This window comes from Apodemus sylvaticus, chromosome 9, assembly GCF_947179515.1.
Source record: "Apodemus sylvaticus chromosome 9, mApoSyl1.1, whole genome shotgun sequence".
Lineage (NCBI taxonomy): Eukaryota > Metazoa > Chordata > Mammalia > Rodentia > Muridae > Apodemus > Apodemus sylvaticus.
Genome location: NC_067480.1, coordinates 93,771,729 through 93,788,927, shown reverse-complemented (window position 1 = coordinate 93,788,927; position 17,199 = coordinate 93,771,729). Strand labels below are relative to the sequence as shown.

The 17,199-nt window shown below is 41.9% G+C and overlaps 1 protein-coding gene across 1 annotated transcript in view; it reads right to left on the bottom strand.

The window, feature by feature from the left end:
- Positions 1 to 656: 656 nt before the first annotated feature.
- Col9a1 (collagen type IX alpha 1 chain) overlaps positions 657 to 17,199 on the bottom strand; it is an 83,078-nt gene continuing 66,535 nt past the window's right edge. Inside the window, exons 36-39 of the mRNA XM_052193268.1 lie at positions 17,043 to 17,097; positions 15,037 to 15,225; positions 9,517 to 9,594; positions 657 to 841 (exon numbers count right to left, since the gene is read on the bottom strand). Of these exons, the coding sequence (XP_052049228.1) occupies positions 657 to 841; positions 9,517 to 9,594; positions 15,037 to 15,225; positions 17,043 to 17,097 (507 nt within the window). The remainder of the gene's footprint in view (positions 842 to 9,516; positions 9,595 to 15,036; positions 15,226 to 17,042; positions 17,098 to 17,199) is intronic.

The window sequence follows — 17,199 nt, the reverse complement described above, 5'->3', positions numbered from 1 at the left end:
TTTTAAAATAAATAATGTCAGTCTTAAAGCACATGCGTGTCAGGGTGTCAATTCTTTGCTTTCACGTGGTTCTTAGAATACAAATGGGTTTGGATGCAGTACATGGTATCCACAAACTCAGAATAAAGATCAAAACCACTGTGCAATGTATAAAGACTTCTGGGACACAGCCCTGATGAAGATTTTAAGCACCAGTTTTATTGAATGTAGTGGGTTTTGTTCCTTCGTATCCTAGCAATACTTGATATAACTGAATTAATAATCTGAGATTGATATCTTAATTGAAATAAAAATGACAGCAACTGAGGTAAACTGAACAGTTTGTTGTTGTTGTTGTTGTTGTTGTTGGCACAGTGGCCCACAATACATCATATATTCATTCAAGGCACACTAAACTTCAAAATCCTGGGAAGATTTATAAATCTGGCTAAAGAGAAATTGACTTTGACTCTTGTCTGTTGACCCCCCTGTCTTCCTTTCCTGGACAAGGAACAAGGCTTACTGAATAGCACCAGTTGTTCTAAATCTGATTGGCAAGTAGCACTTGTGTAATGATGTTGGAGGTGAAACCTTTGCCCCAGTGTTAGATATCATTTCTCCCCCAGGGGTCCTCTACCAGGCGTGGTTGGTGCAGGGAGTCTATACCGCTAGGGCTTTCACTTGTCAGGTCCTTTGCTAAATGCTCTTTGACCAGCCTGCAGGGTGCAAGAGGCTGGCTCACAGAATCCAGGAGGGCCTGGAGGACCCGGGGGTCCAGGCACTCCAGGAATTCCTGCCACTCCCGGGGGACCTTGCTCTCCATCTCGGCCATTTTTCCCATAGCTGGCAGGGCCTGGGTCACCTGAAACAGACAAAAAGACCATACTTGTGAATGGCTATCGATTAGCAGAAGACATTAGACCCTCACAGCCTAGCAGCGTGCAAGCAAGATGCTTAGCAAATGCCTTTGGAGGTGATCAGTGATGACGAGGTGGGGAAACCTTGTTAGTGGGTGTGGCTTGCATAGAAATGAAAGGCAGAAAATGGATCAAGGACCTCCACATAAAGCAGATACTCTGAAGCTAATAGAAAAGAAACTGGGGAAGTCCCTTGAGGACATCAGTACAGGGAGAAAGTTTCTGAACAGAACACCAATAGCATATGCTCTAAGATCAAGAATTGACAAATGGGACCTCATAAAATTACAAAGTTTCTGTAAGGCAAAGAACACCATCAAAAGGACAAATCGGCAACCAACAAATTGGGAAAAAATCTTCACCAATCCTACATCAGATAGAGGGCTAATATCCAATATATATAAAGAACTCAAGAAGTTAGACTCCAGAAAACCAAACAACCCTATTAAAAAATGGGGTACAGAGTTAAAGAAAGAATTCTCACCTGAAGAACTTCAGATGGCGGAGAAGCATCTTAAAAAATGCTCAATTTCATTAGTCATTAGGGAAATGCAAATCAAAACAACCCTGAGATTTCACCTTACACCAGTCAGAATGGCTAAGATTAAAAATTCAGGAGACAGCAGATGTTGGCGAGGATGTGGAGAAAGAGGAACACTCCTCCACTGCTGGTGGGGTGGCAAATTGGTACAACCACTCTGGAAATCAGTCTGGCGGTTCCTCCGAAAACTGGGCACCTCACTTCCAGAAGATCCTGCTATACCACTCCTGGGCATATACCCAGAGGATTCCCCACTGTGTAATAAGGATACATGCTCTACTATGTTCATAGCAGCCCTATTTATAATTTCCAGATGCTGGAAAGAACCCAGGTATCCCTCAACAGAAGAGTGGATGCAAAAAATGTGGTATATATATATACACAATGGAGTACTATTCAGCCATTAGAAACAATGAATTCATGAAATTCTTAGGCAAATGGATGGAGCTAGAGAACATCATACTAAGTGAGGTAACCCAGTCTCAAAAGATCAATCATGGTATGCATTCACTAATAAGAGGATATTAGCCTGGAAAACTGGAATACCCAAAACATAATCCACACATCAAATGAGGTACAAGAAGAAAGGAGGAGTGGCCCCTTGTTCTGGAAAGATTCAATGAAGCAGTATTTGGCAAAACCAGAACGGGGAAGTGGGAAGGGGTGGGTGGGAGGACAAGGGGAGAGAAGGGGGCTTATGGGACTTTCGGGGATGGGGGACTAGAAAAGGGGAAATCATTTGAAATGTAAATAAAAAATATATCGAATTAAAAAAAAGTAAAAAAAAAAAAAAAGAAATGAAAGGCAGAAAAATGATTTCCGTGTGTGTCTCCCATATTTGCATCATGGAGGCTCGTCTACTGAATCCTGAAACGTGGCTGGCCCAAACTGAGGTGAACTCTAAGCATAAAATTAAGCTGGAATTGGAAGATTTAGCAAGGGAAAGGCATAAGATGTTTCATTAACACATTTTAGGCTTGCTACCTGATACAATAGTATTTTGAACCTTGCGAGCTAAATAAACTGCACAGACATCCCTCAGCTTACCGTGTGGTTATGTCGAGAACATAGTTAAGTCACAAATATACCCAGCCTGCCAAGCATCAGGACTTAGCAACCCAGCACAACAGAGTAACCGAGTCTTTCTACTCGCGGGTGCATGGCCAGCTCTGTGCTTCCTGGAATTAGGGGAGAGTATCCTATCATGTATTGCTAACTCCGTAAAATTCAGAATTTCTAAGTTTCTGCCAAATGTGTCTCACTTCATGTCATCTAGTGGAAAAAATCTGAGGTTAACCATATTAAGTCAGTGACTAGCTGTATTATTAAAGTTAATTTCACCTGACTCTGCACCTGGCCGACTGAAGATTCAAAGGCCCAGGTTCTGGGCTGGGGTTTTGGTTCACATTATCACAAGAGCAGAGAAGCCATCAGCCTCCCTCATTCTCACAGTGATCCATATACAGACAAAGATAATCATGGCTAAGAAGTTACAAACATGGGCTTTCAAGACAGACGGTTTTAGGTTCTAACTCAACCCTTTACGAGCCACTAGAATCAGGGGTGGGGGGGGGAAGAAAGAAAGCCTCTAACATTCATCATTGAGACAATGTAGTGTTTGTGTCTGTTACCATTAAGTTCTGTCCACTAAGGGGACTGTCTCAATTATTAGATATTATTTATTAATGTCTTGTAGGCATCACACCATGCTCCCTACAAAACTTCATAATCTCACCCCAATGTCACTTTGACCACAGTGAATTCCTTGCCGGTGCATATGTTCCATCGTGTATGCTCAATAGGGCACACATTCTGAGGCACAGCGCGACAAGGTGGCATTCAGTTGCTTGTGTCCCTTTGCATCAATGATGCTTCATCCTCTTACTAAGAAAACAGTGTAAAAGCAACTGAATTCTCTTGGACAGTCTCATTACAGGGATCCTTGTTCTGTCTTAGCCGCTCGAGAAGCCAAAAGCCAAATCTTCATATCCAATTACATACTGTTAGAGGTGGAGGCACTCCATTTTTTCCAGGGTTTTCAGTCTTTTTCCTATTTTAGTGGTCTAATCACGTGCATCTTATTGTAATGAGATGGACTATTAAGTGGTATTATTATTGCATATCTTCCATATTTTGAAATTAAGGTAGGTGGGGGAACCTATTTTACGGACATCTCATTTTTCTGTGTGTCTTACATTGCACCCTCCACAAAGCAGTGTTAGAGGGAAAACCATTAGCAAGGTTTAAGGGAGAATAATTATCTTTGAATTCATGCATCTCAAGGCTGCAGTTGAGCAGGAATGTGTTATTTCCAATAAATTATCACATAGACTTTTATGCAGCCATCAGTTGAGATGAAGTAAGTGGTTATCCATTTCTTCTGATGGGAGAAAGGCTTCCCTTCATCCACAGTATCTATAGCTAAGGTTGTCACAACTGCTCCTGGAGCAGAGACTGCTACATCCCCTGACACTAGAGACAGTTAACGGTTATGTTGATTTTATTCCTTTTCAGTTTTAAAACATAGGTCGCATCTAATTACATATAAGAGGTGATTTTCATGCACTTTGTCAATAAGAATGTCCGATTGAGATACGTCAAATCTGTCTTAAAATCAAACCAAGACCAGGAGGAAATGGCCGTGCTCACAAAAGAAGTCAAAGTCCAAAGACCATGAGGGATAAGAAGGTAGCATTAGGGCCAACCCCAGCCTGCAGGCCAAAGTGCATTTATTAAAAAAAAATAAAAATAAAAATAAAATAAAATAAAATAAAACCTGTATTAGAACACGGCCATGCTAATTCCTTTACAAACTATCCATAGCTGTTTCAGGAAGGCAGAAGACCAGGGTCTGAAGAGACCTCATTATTCCTTGTCCTCCTGTGGGTCTCTTGACTACACCAACTACTCAGTGACTTTGCAGCTTCCTGAAATACCAAGGACCCCACTGCCAGAAAGGTCTCATGATTTTAAGAATCTAGTTAAAAGAATGTGAATGCCGTTCTCTGTGTAGACACTAGAGGGCAGGCATGTTACACTGATGTAGGCAGAAGCTTTTTCCCTTAACACTTGACAGCATGAAACAACAGTGCAAACACAGACACACACACACACACACACACACACACACACACACACACACGCATGAGGGAGAAAGACATGCAAATAATTGTCAGTATATATATATATATATATATATATATATATATATATATATATATATATATATGCTGAGTTTACTTCTGTGGTATTTCATGAGATTCTTCATTTAATTTATTCCTCTCCCTAGTGGGTTTGTATGCACAGAGAAGTCGGGATTTATTATTACATATTTTTCCTTGAAATGCTGTGAGCGCTGAGTTACTGGTCACACGTGGGCAGTTCGGTGGCGGCAGGCAAGCAGGGATGTCCCTTAATGAGATGACCTAGCTGAACAGTGGCATTAGCTAGCTCTGGTGAGAAAAGGAAGAGAAGGGGAATTAAAGGCCCCGGGTTATTTATAAGATCTGCACAGCTCTGGGAGAGAGGCAGAAAAACAAGAGGCTGGAGATATGCCCACATCACGTAACTATGGTGACAGGGACAAACTAGTCACTCTGGACAACCTGAGGGGTTTTGTCAATTTCATGAACCTAGACTTGGGAAGCATAAATATTTCCTTCTAGCACTTAAAAGGGAAGAGACCTCCATCAGGATGTGTGACCTGAGCCAGTCTCCCTGGGCTCAGATATAAAGAAAGGATTAATCGTAAGACAATCAGCTGAGCTCTCAGTGTGGGGCTTAGCCAGGGCCTGCTGCATGGCTTTTACATGTTTCGGCATGGGTATGGATCCTCCTAGAACAGCCCGTAAGGACTGCTGTTCTACAAAATGGAACTGAGAACAGCAGTCACTGGAAATAAGGAGGAGAAAGCACCAGGAGTCCTAGAGGCCTGTACCCAGAGCCACAGCCCTTACATATCTGCCCCTCCTAGTTCAGTTGTCACAAACTATGCAGCATATGTCTGCTTTTGAGTAACAATACACCATAGCCAAAATGTCAATCAACGTTACAAGAATGACCTGTGGGTTAATGACTAAGCAATGTCACAGTAACATCCCAGAACACGCCATAGCTAACCATGAGTGAACTGAAACATGTAGCTGTGAAAGGAGACAGAGAGGAAGAACAAAAGACACAGAAACAAAACAGGGATGCGAGGAACTAATCGATAATGAAGGTACATGTTACAGATTTAAAAGTTTAGGTTCATTTGCATAAACAATGATGAAAATGATCTTCTTCTACTCCGTAGGATTCAAATCCAAAACTCAACAATAGGGACAACCAAGAAGGGTTCTTGAAATGGAGACCAACACAGAAAGCCACAACTGCACACAACACAGAGATCAGCCTTTGATCATGGAAACCCTGGCCCCAATGGATACATCACAGCTCCTGAATCGTTGGCTCAGTGAACGTGGAAGAAAGGACAAAGGAAAAAATGGAGGACAGACTGTAAGAGCCAGAACTCCAGGAAATGTGCTTTGGAACAATGGCTCCTGGAAATGGCTACATAAACAAGGCAGGAAGGATAACAATATCAATGAACATCCTAATGTGGAAGGGGGAAAATTCTCTGGGTCCTACCCCAGGACAAAGAACTATAAGTAACTGATGACAGCTAGGAATTACCCTCTCCCCAGGGTCAGCCCCATAGCCTGTCTAATGCAGACTAGACGTTCCTTAAACCCTAAATATACCAACAATGGATCCAGCCCATCCTATTAGCACATGCATATATATACATGCATATGTGAGTATGTATAATAATATTAATCAAAGAAAATGAGGCTATGAATGAGAGCTGGGGGACAGGAGAGGAATCAGATGGGGCATCTAGGGAGGTTGGAGAGAGGAAAACAAGGGGAAAAGGATGTAATTCAAATTAAATTTAAAACATTTTAAAAGTCAAATTTAAAGACGGTAAGAGGGAAGGGGAAGCAATGTAACTATATCCTAACTGAAATGTGCTAATTAAAGAAATTAAAAAGTAAAACTATAAAAGGGAGTGGGTATTTCTTTTGGTAAGACGTGTTTATTTACCTAGAAGACTCCAAATAGGTTCCCGTGCAGAATTCAGTTAAGGTTTCCACCAGGTCACCAAGTTTTATTAGCATTATGTCAGTACCACAAAACCCACCATCTAAGTCCTATTGGGACATTTGTTTTTAAATGTCCATCCTCTTGGTGGACAATTAACTGGTGAACTGACCACAGTGGCCAGTTCTCTACAGTAACAGCACAGAGTCGCAGCAGAGTCATGACAGAGAGGGCAGCGCCTCCGGGGCAGGGATAATTGAGAACAAGATTTCCAGTTATTGCTGATTAGGAGCAGCAGGAGAAAAGGCCGCAAGGCTAACCTTGCACTTCGCCCTTAGCTCTCCTCATCAAAGTCAAAAGTAAAACCAAACTGATAGACAACCTTCCTTGGCCACCGCCATGCTCACAAATTGCCCTAAACACTTTACAGGATTGCTTCTTTTTAATTCTCAGACCTACACCGTCAGAATGCTATCCCTGGTATGTGGTAAATGAGGAAAACTGAGGCCGAGAGAGAAACTATGTAGCCCAATGTCGTAAGGTTGGGTAGGAAGTGGCTGTGGTCTGATTTGAACCCCGGGTTTCAGGATTGTTGGGTCTGTGACACGCAGGTCACAGGGTAATGCAGTCAGCAGTCTCTGTCGGGGACCGTCTGATTCAATTAGCCAAATGTATTCACAGTGCAGAGAAAAGGTTGTGAACCTGCCTGAACAGCCCAGCCCTGAACAGGCACCCTGGTGAGTTACGGTAAACACAGACCCTGTAGTCTACAGAAACATTCATCAGCACGACCTTCCCCTCCTCTGACTGTGATTTGGAAGCTTGGCCTGTAATTTTGAAAAATAATCCGAAGCTCAAAGTTCACCAAGTGATTTGTCATTATACCATCAATGTAACAAAGAAAGTTGAGATGCTAGATAGAAACAGAGACGAGTAAGAATCAGTGTGAGAAAAATGGAAGCAAAGGAGAAATGGTGTAAGGAGAGAGCTGTGGGAAAGCAAAGGTAGCAGTGCTTCAATCAAGGACAGGGCATCAATCAAGGACAGGGCATCAATCAATGGAAAGAGGGCGGGTCTTAAGAGTGAGTCCCGCCTCAGGCCACGCCCCCATGACACCCGCTGTTAAGAGGGAGAATGATCCTGGTGAGAGAGACCTGTTCTCTTCTCTTCTAAACATCTGTCAAATGAACCCAGAGTTTCATTATGCGCTAGAATCTTCTTTTGATCATTTGAAGTCCAGCTAGCTTTTCTTTTTTCCAATCACACAAAAATTATTAAATTATAAAAATATCTCGACAGGCCTGTGGATCCCAGTCTCAGAATGACAGTGTTTGAGCGCTCTCCAAATGTAGTCTTCCTCCCAAATTTTAATAAGAAAACGATCCCCAAGAGCAATGAAATAGATAATTGAAAAGTGAGGATTTTTTTAATCTGGGACTATAATTATATAATTATAGCCATGATTAGATATGTAACCTCTGGCAGAATTATAAAATGGTAATTTCTTCTCCTAAATTTCCAAGTCCGTGACTGAAACAAGAAGCACCTTACTTTCTTGTCACTCTCTTTGCCTCTTTGTCCTTAACTGACTCAGAGTCAACTGGAGTCCCCAATGCTCCCTTGCACCCGCCACAGCCATAGTCTGTGATTTGCACGCCCCACCCACCACTGAGCTAGCCAGCCTTCGGCCCCATAGTGCTACTTCCGCGGTTGGATTTATAAGTCATTTCCTCAGTGGACTCAGTGATTTCTGGCCAGACCCCAGCAACAGTGCAGTCATCGGATAAAGAGGACACAGAATGCCCAGTGAGAGGACCCGGCTCCTTACAGAAGCCCCTCTGTCCGTGAGCCCACACAGCTGTGATGGCGCCTGTGCAGAGGAGCTCTTGGCGGCTGTGAGACAAATTCCCCCAATGTTTGTTTTGGGCAGTGTGGATTTTGGGAGGGTCTGGGTATTTGAAAGGAGAGCTTTTAAAATGAAATTTCAGTTACTCCTTGTAGCACAGGAATAATTAAAGACTTGGATTCCTTTTACAGCTACTATGGATTTTTGTAAAAAGTCTTGGGCTAGGGTTGCAATTTGGTAGTGTGTGCCGGGCCTTAGGCTTGATCTCTAGAACCACTAACTAATACTAATGGTTAATAACTGTAATTAAATAATAAGAAATGATCACCTGGGCTAGACATGGGTCTAATTTTACTCATTGAATTTTTGAAACACGTGGAATGTGACTGGACCCCGGTTCTCTTTTCCTTAACGCATAGCTTTAAGAGCTTCGTATTTCAAGCCTTGACTTCTAGCTGCTCACAATGAATATGGACTTGATTTACAAATCATTGAACTCTTCATTTAAGCCAGCTCATATGCCCATGATACGCTTAAGTGACTAAGCCACGCTTCTAACCCTACGTCCGATAGAGGGCTAATATCCAACATATACAAAGAGCTCAAGGAGTCAGTCTCCAGAGAGCCAAATAACCCTATTTAAAAATGGGGTACAGAACTAAACAGGGAATTCTCAACTGAGGAAACTCAAATGGCTCCAAAGCACCTAAAGAAATGTTCAGCACCCTTAGTTATCAGGGAAATGCAAATCAAAACAACACTGAGGTTCCACTTTTACACCAGTCAGAATGGCTAAGATGAAAAACTCAGGGGACAGCAGATGCTGGAGAGGATGTGGGGAAAGAGGAACACTCCTCCACTGTTGGTAGGATTGCAAGCTGGTAAAACCACTCTGGAAATCAGTTTGGCAATTCCTCAGAAAAGTATAGATAGCTGTGGACCCAGCTATACCACTCCTGGGCATATACCCAGAAAGTGCTCCTACATGTAATAAGAACACATGCTCCACTATGTTCATAGTCTGTGGGAAAGAACCCCGATGTCCCTCAATGGAGGAATGGATACAGCGTTTCCTTCAAAATGCTATTCAGCTTATGCTCGACTCCATTCCTTCCCGCCCCCCCCCCCATTCTACCACAGACCCCACTTACCCGGGAGACCTATCGCTCCAGGCAAACCCTTAGGACCTCTTCCTGGAGGGCCACGTTCTCCCTTTTCTCCCAAGTCACCTGCATTACAATAAAGAGATGTTAGGCTTCTACATATCGATAAAGTTCTGTGCTTTAAACTTTAAAGAAAACACAAACACTTGAAATTGCTGGAAGCCAGATTGTAATAGGTACACAGCATGGGCAGAATCTTATCCACAGACCCAAGAAGAAGAAGGAAAAAAAATCAAAATATTGATCTGTGCCCACTGAAATGACATTTCCCAAAACCGGATGTGCATTTTCATGGAACCACTCCATAGGGTAAGAGTCAGTGGATCCTTCCTCAAGGCGATCAAAACTGTCTTAACCTGGACACATAACCCTACCCCAGGAGGAGTAAAAAGAATGTTCTCTCTATACATCATTTGCTTTGAGGAATTAAAACCATTTCTATCTTCCATTAATAGGAACACATATCTTAACAACAAGAATCGAATTTAAAACTACTACCAACAATAAGTGAATTCATTAATCTAGCAGAATACAAAAAATAATATACAGAAATCAGGTGGCTTCATGTATAGAAGTAGCTACCAGTTATGAGACATGGCCAAGAAGTACTACTTTCAGTAGCAATTAAAACACTAAACAAGTTGGTGTGGTCTTAATGGAAATGGACAAGTAAAACATAAAAGAAAATGAACATTCTTGGTGGACACCAAGACTTGAAAAAATGTTCTGGATTAAGATAACATTCCAATAAATAGTTGTCATTTCTCCCTAAGCTAAATATTGATTACAATCCCAGTTTTAAGCACACTGGAATAGCCACAAACTTCATCAAAGTAACATGAAGGAATTAACCCTACCAGCTATCAATCCTATTATGATGGTGTAGTACTTACATGAGGCAGAACATCCAAATAGGTCCAAATATGCACGAGAAATAGGTTTATCACAAAGGTGGCATCTTCTATTTTAATATTTACTTTACCATGTTTTGTGTGTGTGTTTCTGTGTGTATGCATGTACACATGCATGCAGGCTGCCTGAAAACACCAGAAGACAGCATGGAATCCCCTGGAACTGGAGTTTCAGATACACATGATCTTCCTGATGTGGTTGTTGAAAATTGAGCTTTGGTCCTTTACAAGAGCAGCTAGTGCTCTTAGCTTCTGAGCCATCTATCTAGCCCCTAGTCTTAAAGTGAAAAATGTTTAGCGAGTTATCAAATGTTTAGGAGAAGTGAGAAATCCACTAGGAAAAGAAGTTTTAGCTAAACCTCTGTTGTAGGATAGACTAAGTTACAAATGCATCAAATGTCTAAGAAGCCCAGGAAATTAAGGGGCTGTGGAGATGCCTCTGTGGTTAAGAGCATTTTGTGTTCTTGCAGAGTACCCAGCTACAGTTTCCAGAATGACATCAGATACCTCACCTGTACCTGTACCTCCATTTCCTGGAGATCAAGCACCCTACCTGGACCCCATGGGAGCCTGCACATACATGGTACACAAACATAAGCAGATACACACATACACAAAAATCAAAAATAAGTTTAAAAAAATGGACAAGCTATATGATGAGGTCATTGTGAAAAAGAAACAAAAATGGCTATTACATACATGAGTGAGCAGCAGGATTTGCTTTCATAAATAAACACAAAACCAAAAAGGAAAGAAGACTCTTAGCCTATAAAATTAGCACAAGTATCATGGTTCTATTAAACATATCAAGTCTGTAGGAAAATACAGAACTGTATATTGCTAAGGAAACTACAAATTGGCTCAACCTCATTGGAGGGGGTAAGACAATAGCAATCAAATTACAAGCAAAATTCCGGGAATTCTACTTGCAGAAATCCACTCTCAAAACAATAAAATATTTTGGAACAGAGATGGAATTAGAAGTAGAAAGGAAGTCACTGTTGATATTTTGTATCAAGATGAAATACTTCGGCTGCTGTGCGCCCTGCCTCCCTACATCAACGGAAGACAAGAAACAGTCGAAAGGATCATCAAAGGGAAGCAGTCAGTGAGTTTCTCCCACAGACTAGACTATTACACAGCTGGGGAAAATCACCAGCACTCTTTGGAATGGTCTCCTGGACACGCTGTCGAATGAAAAGCAAACAAGGCCCAGATTGCTTACTAAAGAACAATGTGGTTCTGTTCATAAGCAAACACAGGGAGCTCATGTCTCCAGATTTATATAGCAGTGCTTGTCGGGTCTGGAGGAAGCCGGTGGGTTTCTTTACCCTAAGACTGGCAAAGGAAACTAAGCATATAGGAAACTTTTGAGAAAGATATTTTACTAAATGCCTTTCCTACATATAATTTTGAGGCAATCTAAATGTGGTATTATAAAAAATAAATTTATTTTAAAAAATTAAAGTTGAGCGATCACAAGTGTTCCTCATTTCTGACTCAGAGTCACTGGGAATAGTCTGTGGTTGCAGCCAAATCAATTACAAGACAGTTGGTGGAACTTGGGGTATCAGCAACTGCAGAACAACAAATGTTGTAAAGCATTCACACATATAAATTACACACACACACACACACATATGTATATATATGTAATATATGTGAATATATATTCACACACAAGGAGCATTCTTATGGCTCTCTGAATATTATTTATTTCATTTATTTTATTTCATTTCATTTTTCACAAGCTGTAACTGATGCTCTGCTCTCCTAATAACCGATTAATATGGAAAAAAGTGAGTCAGCTATAACACGTATTTTCTCACACTCAAACAGATGTGAGACGGGTAATTTCTCACATCTCTTTGACTCACACTAAAATGTCTAAAAAAATGCACTGCCTTACTCAAAGGAGTTTAAAATTAATCTTAACCACGACGTTTAACAATAAGGCTTAAGGACTGAACAGTTTAAAAAAACCAAAAAAACCAAACAAACAAACAAAAAAACACTAAGTGAGCACAAAGTCACTCGGCGGTTTCTCTCGTGAGTTTTGCTGCCCCACCATGCACGCAGAGAGTGCGTGCAGCACAGACACTGGCCCTACGTGTGTGCAATTACACACATTACCGTGTCAGGGAGATCTATTCATGGAGGCTAAACTGCCACCTAAGGGGGACCAAGCTGCTGTGCTGCACTGGTACGCATGCGCACGTGGGGATGGGCTGGGAGGGAGGTTTGGGGGGGGGGGGGGTCACAGCACAGCACAGCTCTACTTCCAAAGCAATGTCAAGAGGAAAACAATGACTAAGACATAGCCTGAACTTTGTATTTCTTAACAAATCTTATTTTTCTGAGAAAAGGCCCACGGTGGCAATATGATAGAGTGAGCCGCGTCTTTTTAATCAGATAATAGTGGGGAAAGAAACCAGCTATACTGAACTACCCCCGTTCCTTATGACTCAAAACGTAAATTTCAACACGGTAGAATGTATTCCCTTGGGGAAAATTTTGAGCTGCAAACTTCTGAATAGTGAAAAACAATATTTTCATTAACAATTTCTGTTCTGTGTGTGGTAGGATATAGCCAAGGTCGGTAACCTAGAATCGTGTGTTTCTAGACTGGTTGCAGTGTTAATTGATAAAGAAAACCCAGTTTCTCTGCCTGCCTCCATCCAGGTTTCAGAAGCAGGAAACCTTTATGAAACCTTTATGAAAATGCTGATTTAAATGACTTCACAGAAGAAGGCTGGGGGCCTTGGGGAGAAGGATGGTATATCCCCATAGATGATAGACTGTGCTGTGAGTACCAAAGATGAATCGCAGGGAGGGAACGCTGTGATTAATGAATGAATCCCATGCTAGAGGTCTCTTCCAGGTTCCAAATACAGAAATATGCTTTTCTTACTTGAGGTTCTGCTAGAATTCTGCTACAATCCGAGGTACTTGTTAAAGCCACCTGGGGGATATTGTGAGCCCCCAAAGCCTGGACCAATTGATTCTAAAACTCTGGAAGTGGGAGCCACAACCTGGATTGCTCATAAAACTCTCAGGGTGATTCCCTGTGCAGCCAAGGCTGAAAGAGGCGGCCCTGTAGACTTTCAGGTCAGCAAGTAAAACAGACCTTCAAGCTGCCCTTGAAAGGGTGAGTGGGGGAGGGGTGCTTGCTAGCACAGAGTCAAGAGCTGAACCAAATGCTGATTTGCCAAAGAAAACGGTCATGTGATTTCTGTGACCACATCAAGGAACCTCTTGAGCCCAAGAACTAGGCCCCACTCTGAATTTCTGATTCAGTGTATCTGGGGTGGAGCAGAGGACCGGAGACACTGAAGAGGTATCAGGAACCTCTCACAATGCCGTTATTGACATGCAGGGAATGTTGCATCAATGCCCCTGCTAGGGGCACAAAATGTCTAACCATCTCAATCACCCACCCAAACCAGTACATTTTCTTAAACATAGTTTTCAGAGTGGTCAGGATGCCACGCAGGGGCATCTGGCACAGAGTTCTTAGCTAGTGACTAAAAAGGACAAAGATGAATAAGCACTTCCTGACAGCCCCCTTCCCTCTCCCGGTCATCTCTCCAGCCTCACAAGACTCCCAATTAGAGCCCATTTTTAACACGCAACTCTGCACATGCCAAAAAACAAAAGTAATTAAATAAATTGTTCCAACTGAGGATGTAGTTAGCCAACCACATCGGCAACTCATTAATAGATTCAAAGAGGCAGCTGGCTTGACCTCTGACCATTCACACCATAATATTTATCCCTAATTGGAACACCACAATGTTTAAAATAATGTGGAAGGGGGGGGTCTCTTGTTTTTTGTCACATCCTTCTAAAGGTCCCCAGAGAACTGTCAGTAACTTGTAACAATGTAGAAACCCCTCATTTTACTTAATTCTCCATAAATTACACACCTCCACTGGCTTACTCGCCTCAGCTAGCAAATGCCATCTGAGGTACCCAGTCAGTTCTGCGGAATGTCTTGCAGGCTCACTCACAAACCTAGGTTTCCATTTTGGTTTCAAGCACTTGGCTTGCTTGAAAGGAAAGAGGACAGACTCCAAAATGAAAGAAGGAGTTATGTAGGATTGCAACCTGGGGTTGAAAAGAAACACCCCATCAAAATTAAAGCTGCAATGCTAACTTTTGAAAGAGGAAGAGGATCATCGCACTAATCCCGACATAATGGGCAGTCACGTGTCCTGTACCTGCACTAGTTTCAGACAAAAGCATCTTCAGCTGCTGTTTTAAGAAAAGTCCTACAATAACTTTAGAGTCTCACAATTTTCCACAGTTCTGTGAGCTTGCGTGCAGATCACACCACTAAAGCAATCCAACCATGTGTGTGTCTTGTACTTGGCAAAATAGCTCACCTTTGGGCCAGAGAAATGGTTCCATGGTTAAAAAGAGTATACTCCATTGCAAAAGAGCTGAGTTTAGTTTCTATCACCCACATGTAGGCACAACTCCAGCTCAAAGGGGCGGGGTCTGATGCCCTCTGCTGGACTCCACCAGAACCCCACATGCATACACACATACACATAATTAAAAATAAAATAAAACTTAAAAAGAAACAAAACCTTACCTTTAGGTCCTCTTAAGCCAAGAGCACCAGGGGGACCCTTAATGCCTGGGAGGCCACGGATTCCCATCTGACCAGGAAAACCGTTCTCTCCAGGAGGGCCCGGAGGCCCAGGGGGACCAGGTCTCCCAGGAAGACCAGAGGCCCCCACATCTGGTCTCTTGAGGCTAGCTGCCATTTCTGCAAAATGCTCTGCAAGACAATAAACAAAAAACACATAAAGCACAATTACAGCAATGGCTTGGATGAAGAACACAACATCTCCAGCAGCCTTCAGATCAATGTGGCACCAAGAAAGGAGCACAGTGTTTTTCCACCGGCTTCCAATCAGGAAGCTTCATTGGAGCATCTTTCCTGAGCTTGCCCTGGATCTCTCTGGCCCTGCTGTTGTGAGACACAGTGGGGTGAGGGTTAAATTCCAGGGCTTTGAGATGAGGGGTGGTCCAGGAACTTGGGAGTGTCCCCTGATTCCTGTCTGGTACTAGGTGAAACCCATAGGATTCGAAGAAAATGAGTTTCTTATCATAGGTGGGAAGTGTTGTCTTGGGCCTTTTCAAAACCCAAAGCATCATTTAAAATTCAGGATTCAGCCACTCTTTGAGACCAAGCATCAAAACTAAAAGTCTTTTCAGTTCAAGACAATTCTATAGCCTGAAATATCAAGAGACTCTGTGGCTTCTAATAAATCCTTCCCTCTGGTTTATTTTCATGCTTGGAACAGATAACAATCATTAAAAATAACCTTCCTTGGGAATGGTCACGGTTTGTCTTAAAAATTTAATAACTATGGGGGCTTCTCACATACATTCAGAATTAGCTGCTGAAGCTGTGGCAGGCAGGAAAATCCATCCCATTGAAATGCTCTGAGGCAGGTATTCTTGTGCAATATTGTTTTTTCTTTTGTTTTGTTTTTTGTTTTTTGTTTTTGTTTTTTGAAGCTTCAGAGTGTGAAAGGGAACCTGAACAGGAAGCAAATTTCTATCTAACAGTTAAAATTTATTTAAATATGACTACCGTGAATTCCTTAACTTAATAAACATAAAATTATAATTTTGCAGATATGTTAGTAATGTTTAAAACTCAAATAGCCAAAATAAAGTGTGTGCAGTGAAGAGATTTATATTGGTTTCCAAATATAGAAACATTCATTTAATTCTCATCTGGTTCTAGAAAATTCTACAAGTCCACTAGACAAGCAGTACTATCTATGGGCACAAGAAAAAAAAAACAAGTATTTCTTCAAGACACAGTTATACCATCATAAGAGGGTTTCCTGTTGAGGATCACGATGTTATAGTGTTTCCTCCATTTGGAGATATTTTTGTGCATAGTCACTTTTTGTGCTGTTTTATAACTAGGCAAACGGTGAGGTGAATAATGACTTCCATATGGGACTTTCAGGGAGGGGGATCCAGGAAAGAGGAAATCACTTAAAATGTAAATAAAGAATATATTGAATAAAAAAATGAGGGTAAATGCCACCGTTTCTGGAAAACTGCTAGTTGTTGCTTTTTAAAACTACCCGGGTATAAATACTGTCCTTTCACTACTGGTGGGCATGTCAGCGTGTGGGTGTGTGGGCGTTCAGCTGTCATTTTGTTCTCACATGATTTGGAGGGACCGGAGGACAATGCCAGATACACACTAAATAATAGCAACTTAACGAGGGGGGGGGGACACCTGAGAATTTGTGTGGCAAAGAAAAAAATGTGTGTGCATATGCATTTTTTTCTTCTGTAAGTCACCCTCCCTGTTGGAATAGGGTGGGCAAGACATACAGACCGGGCCTGGATGGACAGCAGAGAGAAGGCTAAGACAGAAAGGTCACCTTTTATTGTAAGACTGTAGGTGTCAACACTTGTGTGAAACAGAACTGGTATTACCATTACTCAACATCTCCCACCTTTAAAGCGACTGTTACTTACCTTTGCACACCTATAGAAATAAAAGCATAAAAGGCAAGAGAAGACTGTGGAAATGTTTATTTAAACCCCTGTTGATTTATTTACCTTGCACGACTCTCATGCAAACCTGCTTGATGTGCTGGTCCGTCGGTGCTCTGCCCTGGGACGAGAAAGAAAAGGGCAGGTTATAAGTTCAAGTTTGACGACGACATTGTTGAACTGTAAAGCCAGGTGGATCAGTTGATGAGACAGTTTTTTTTCC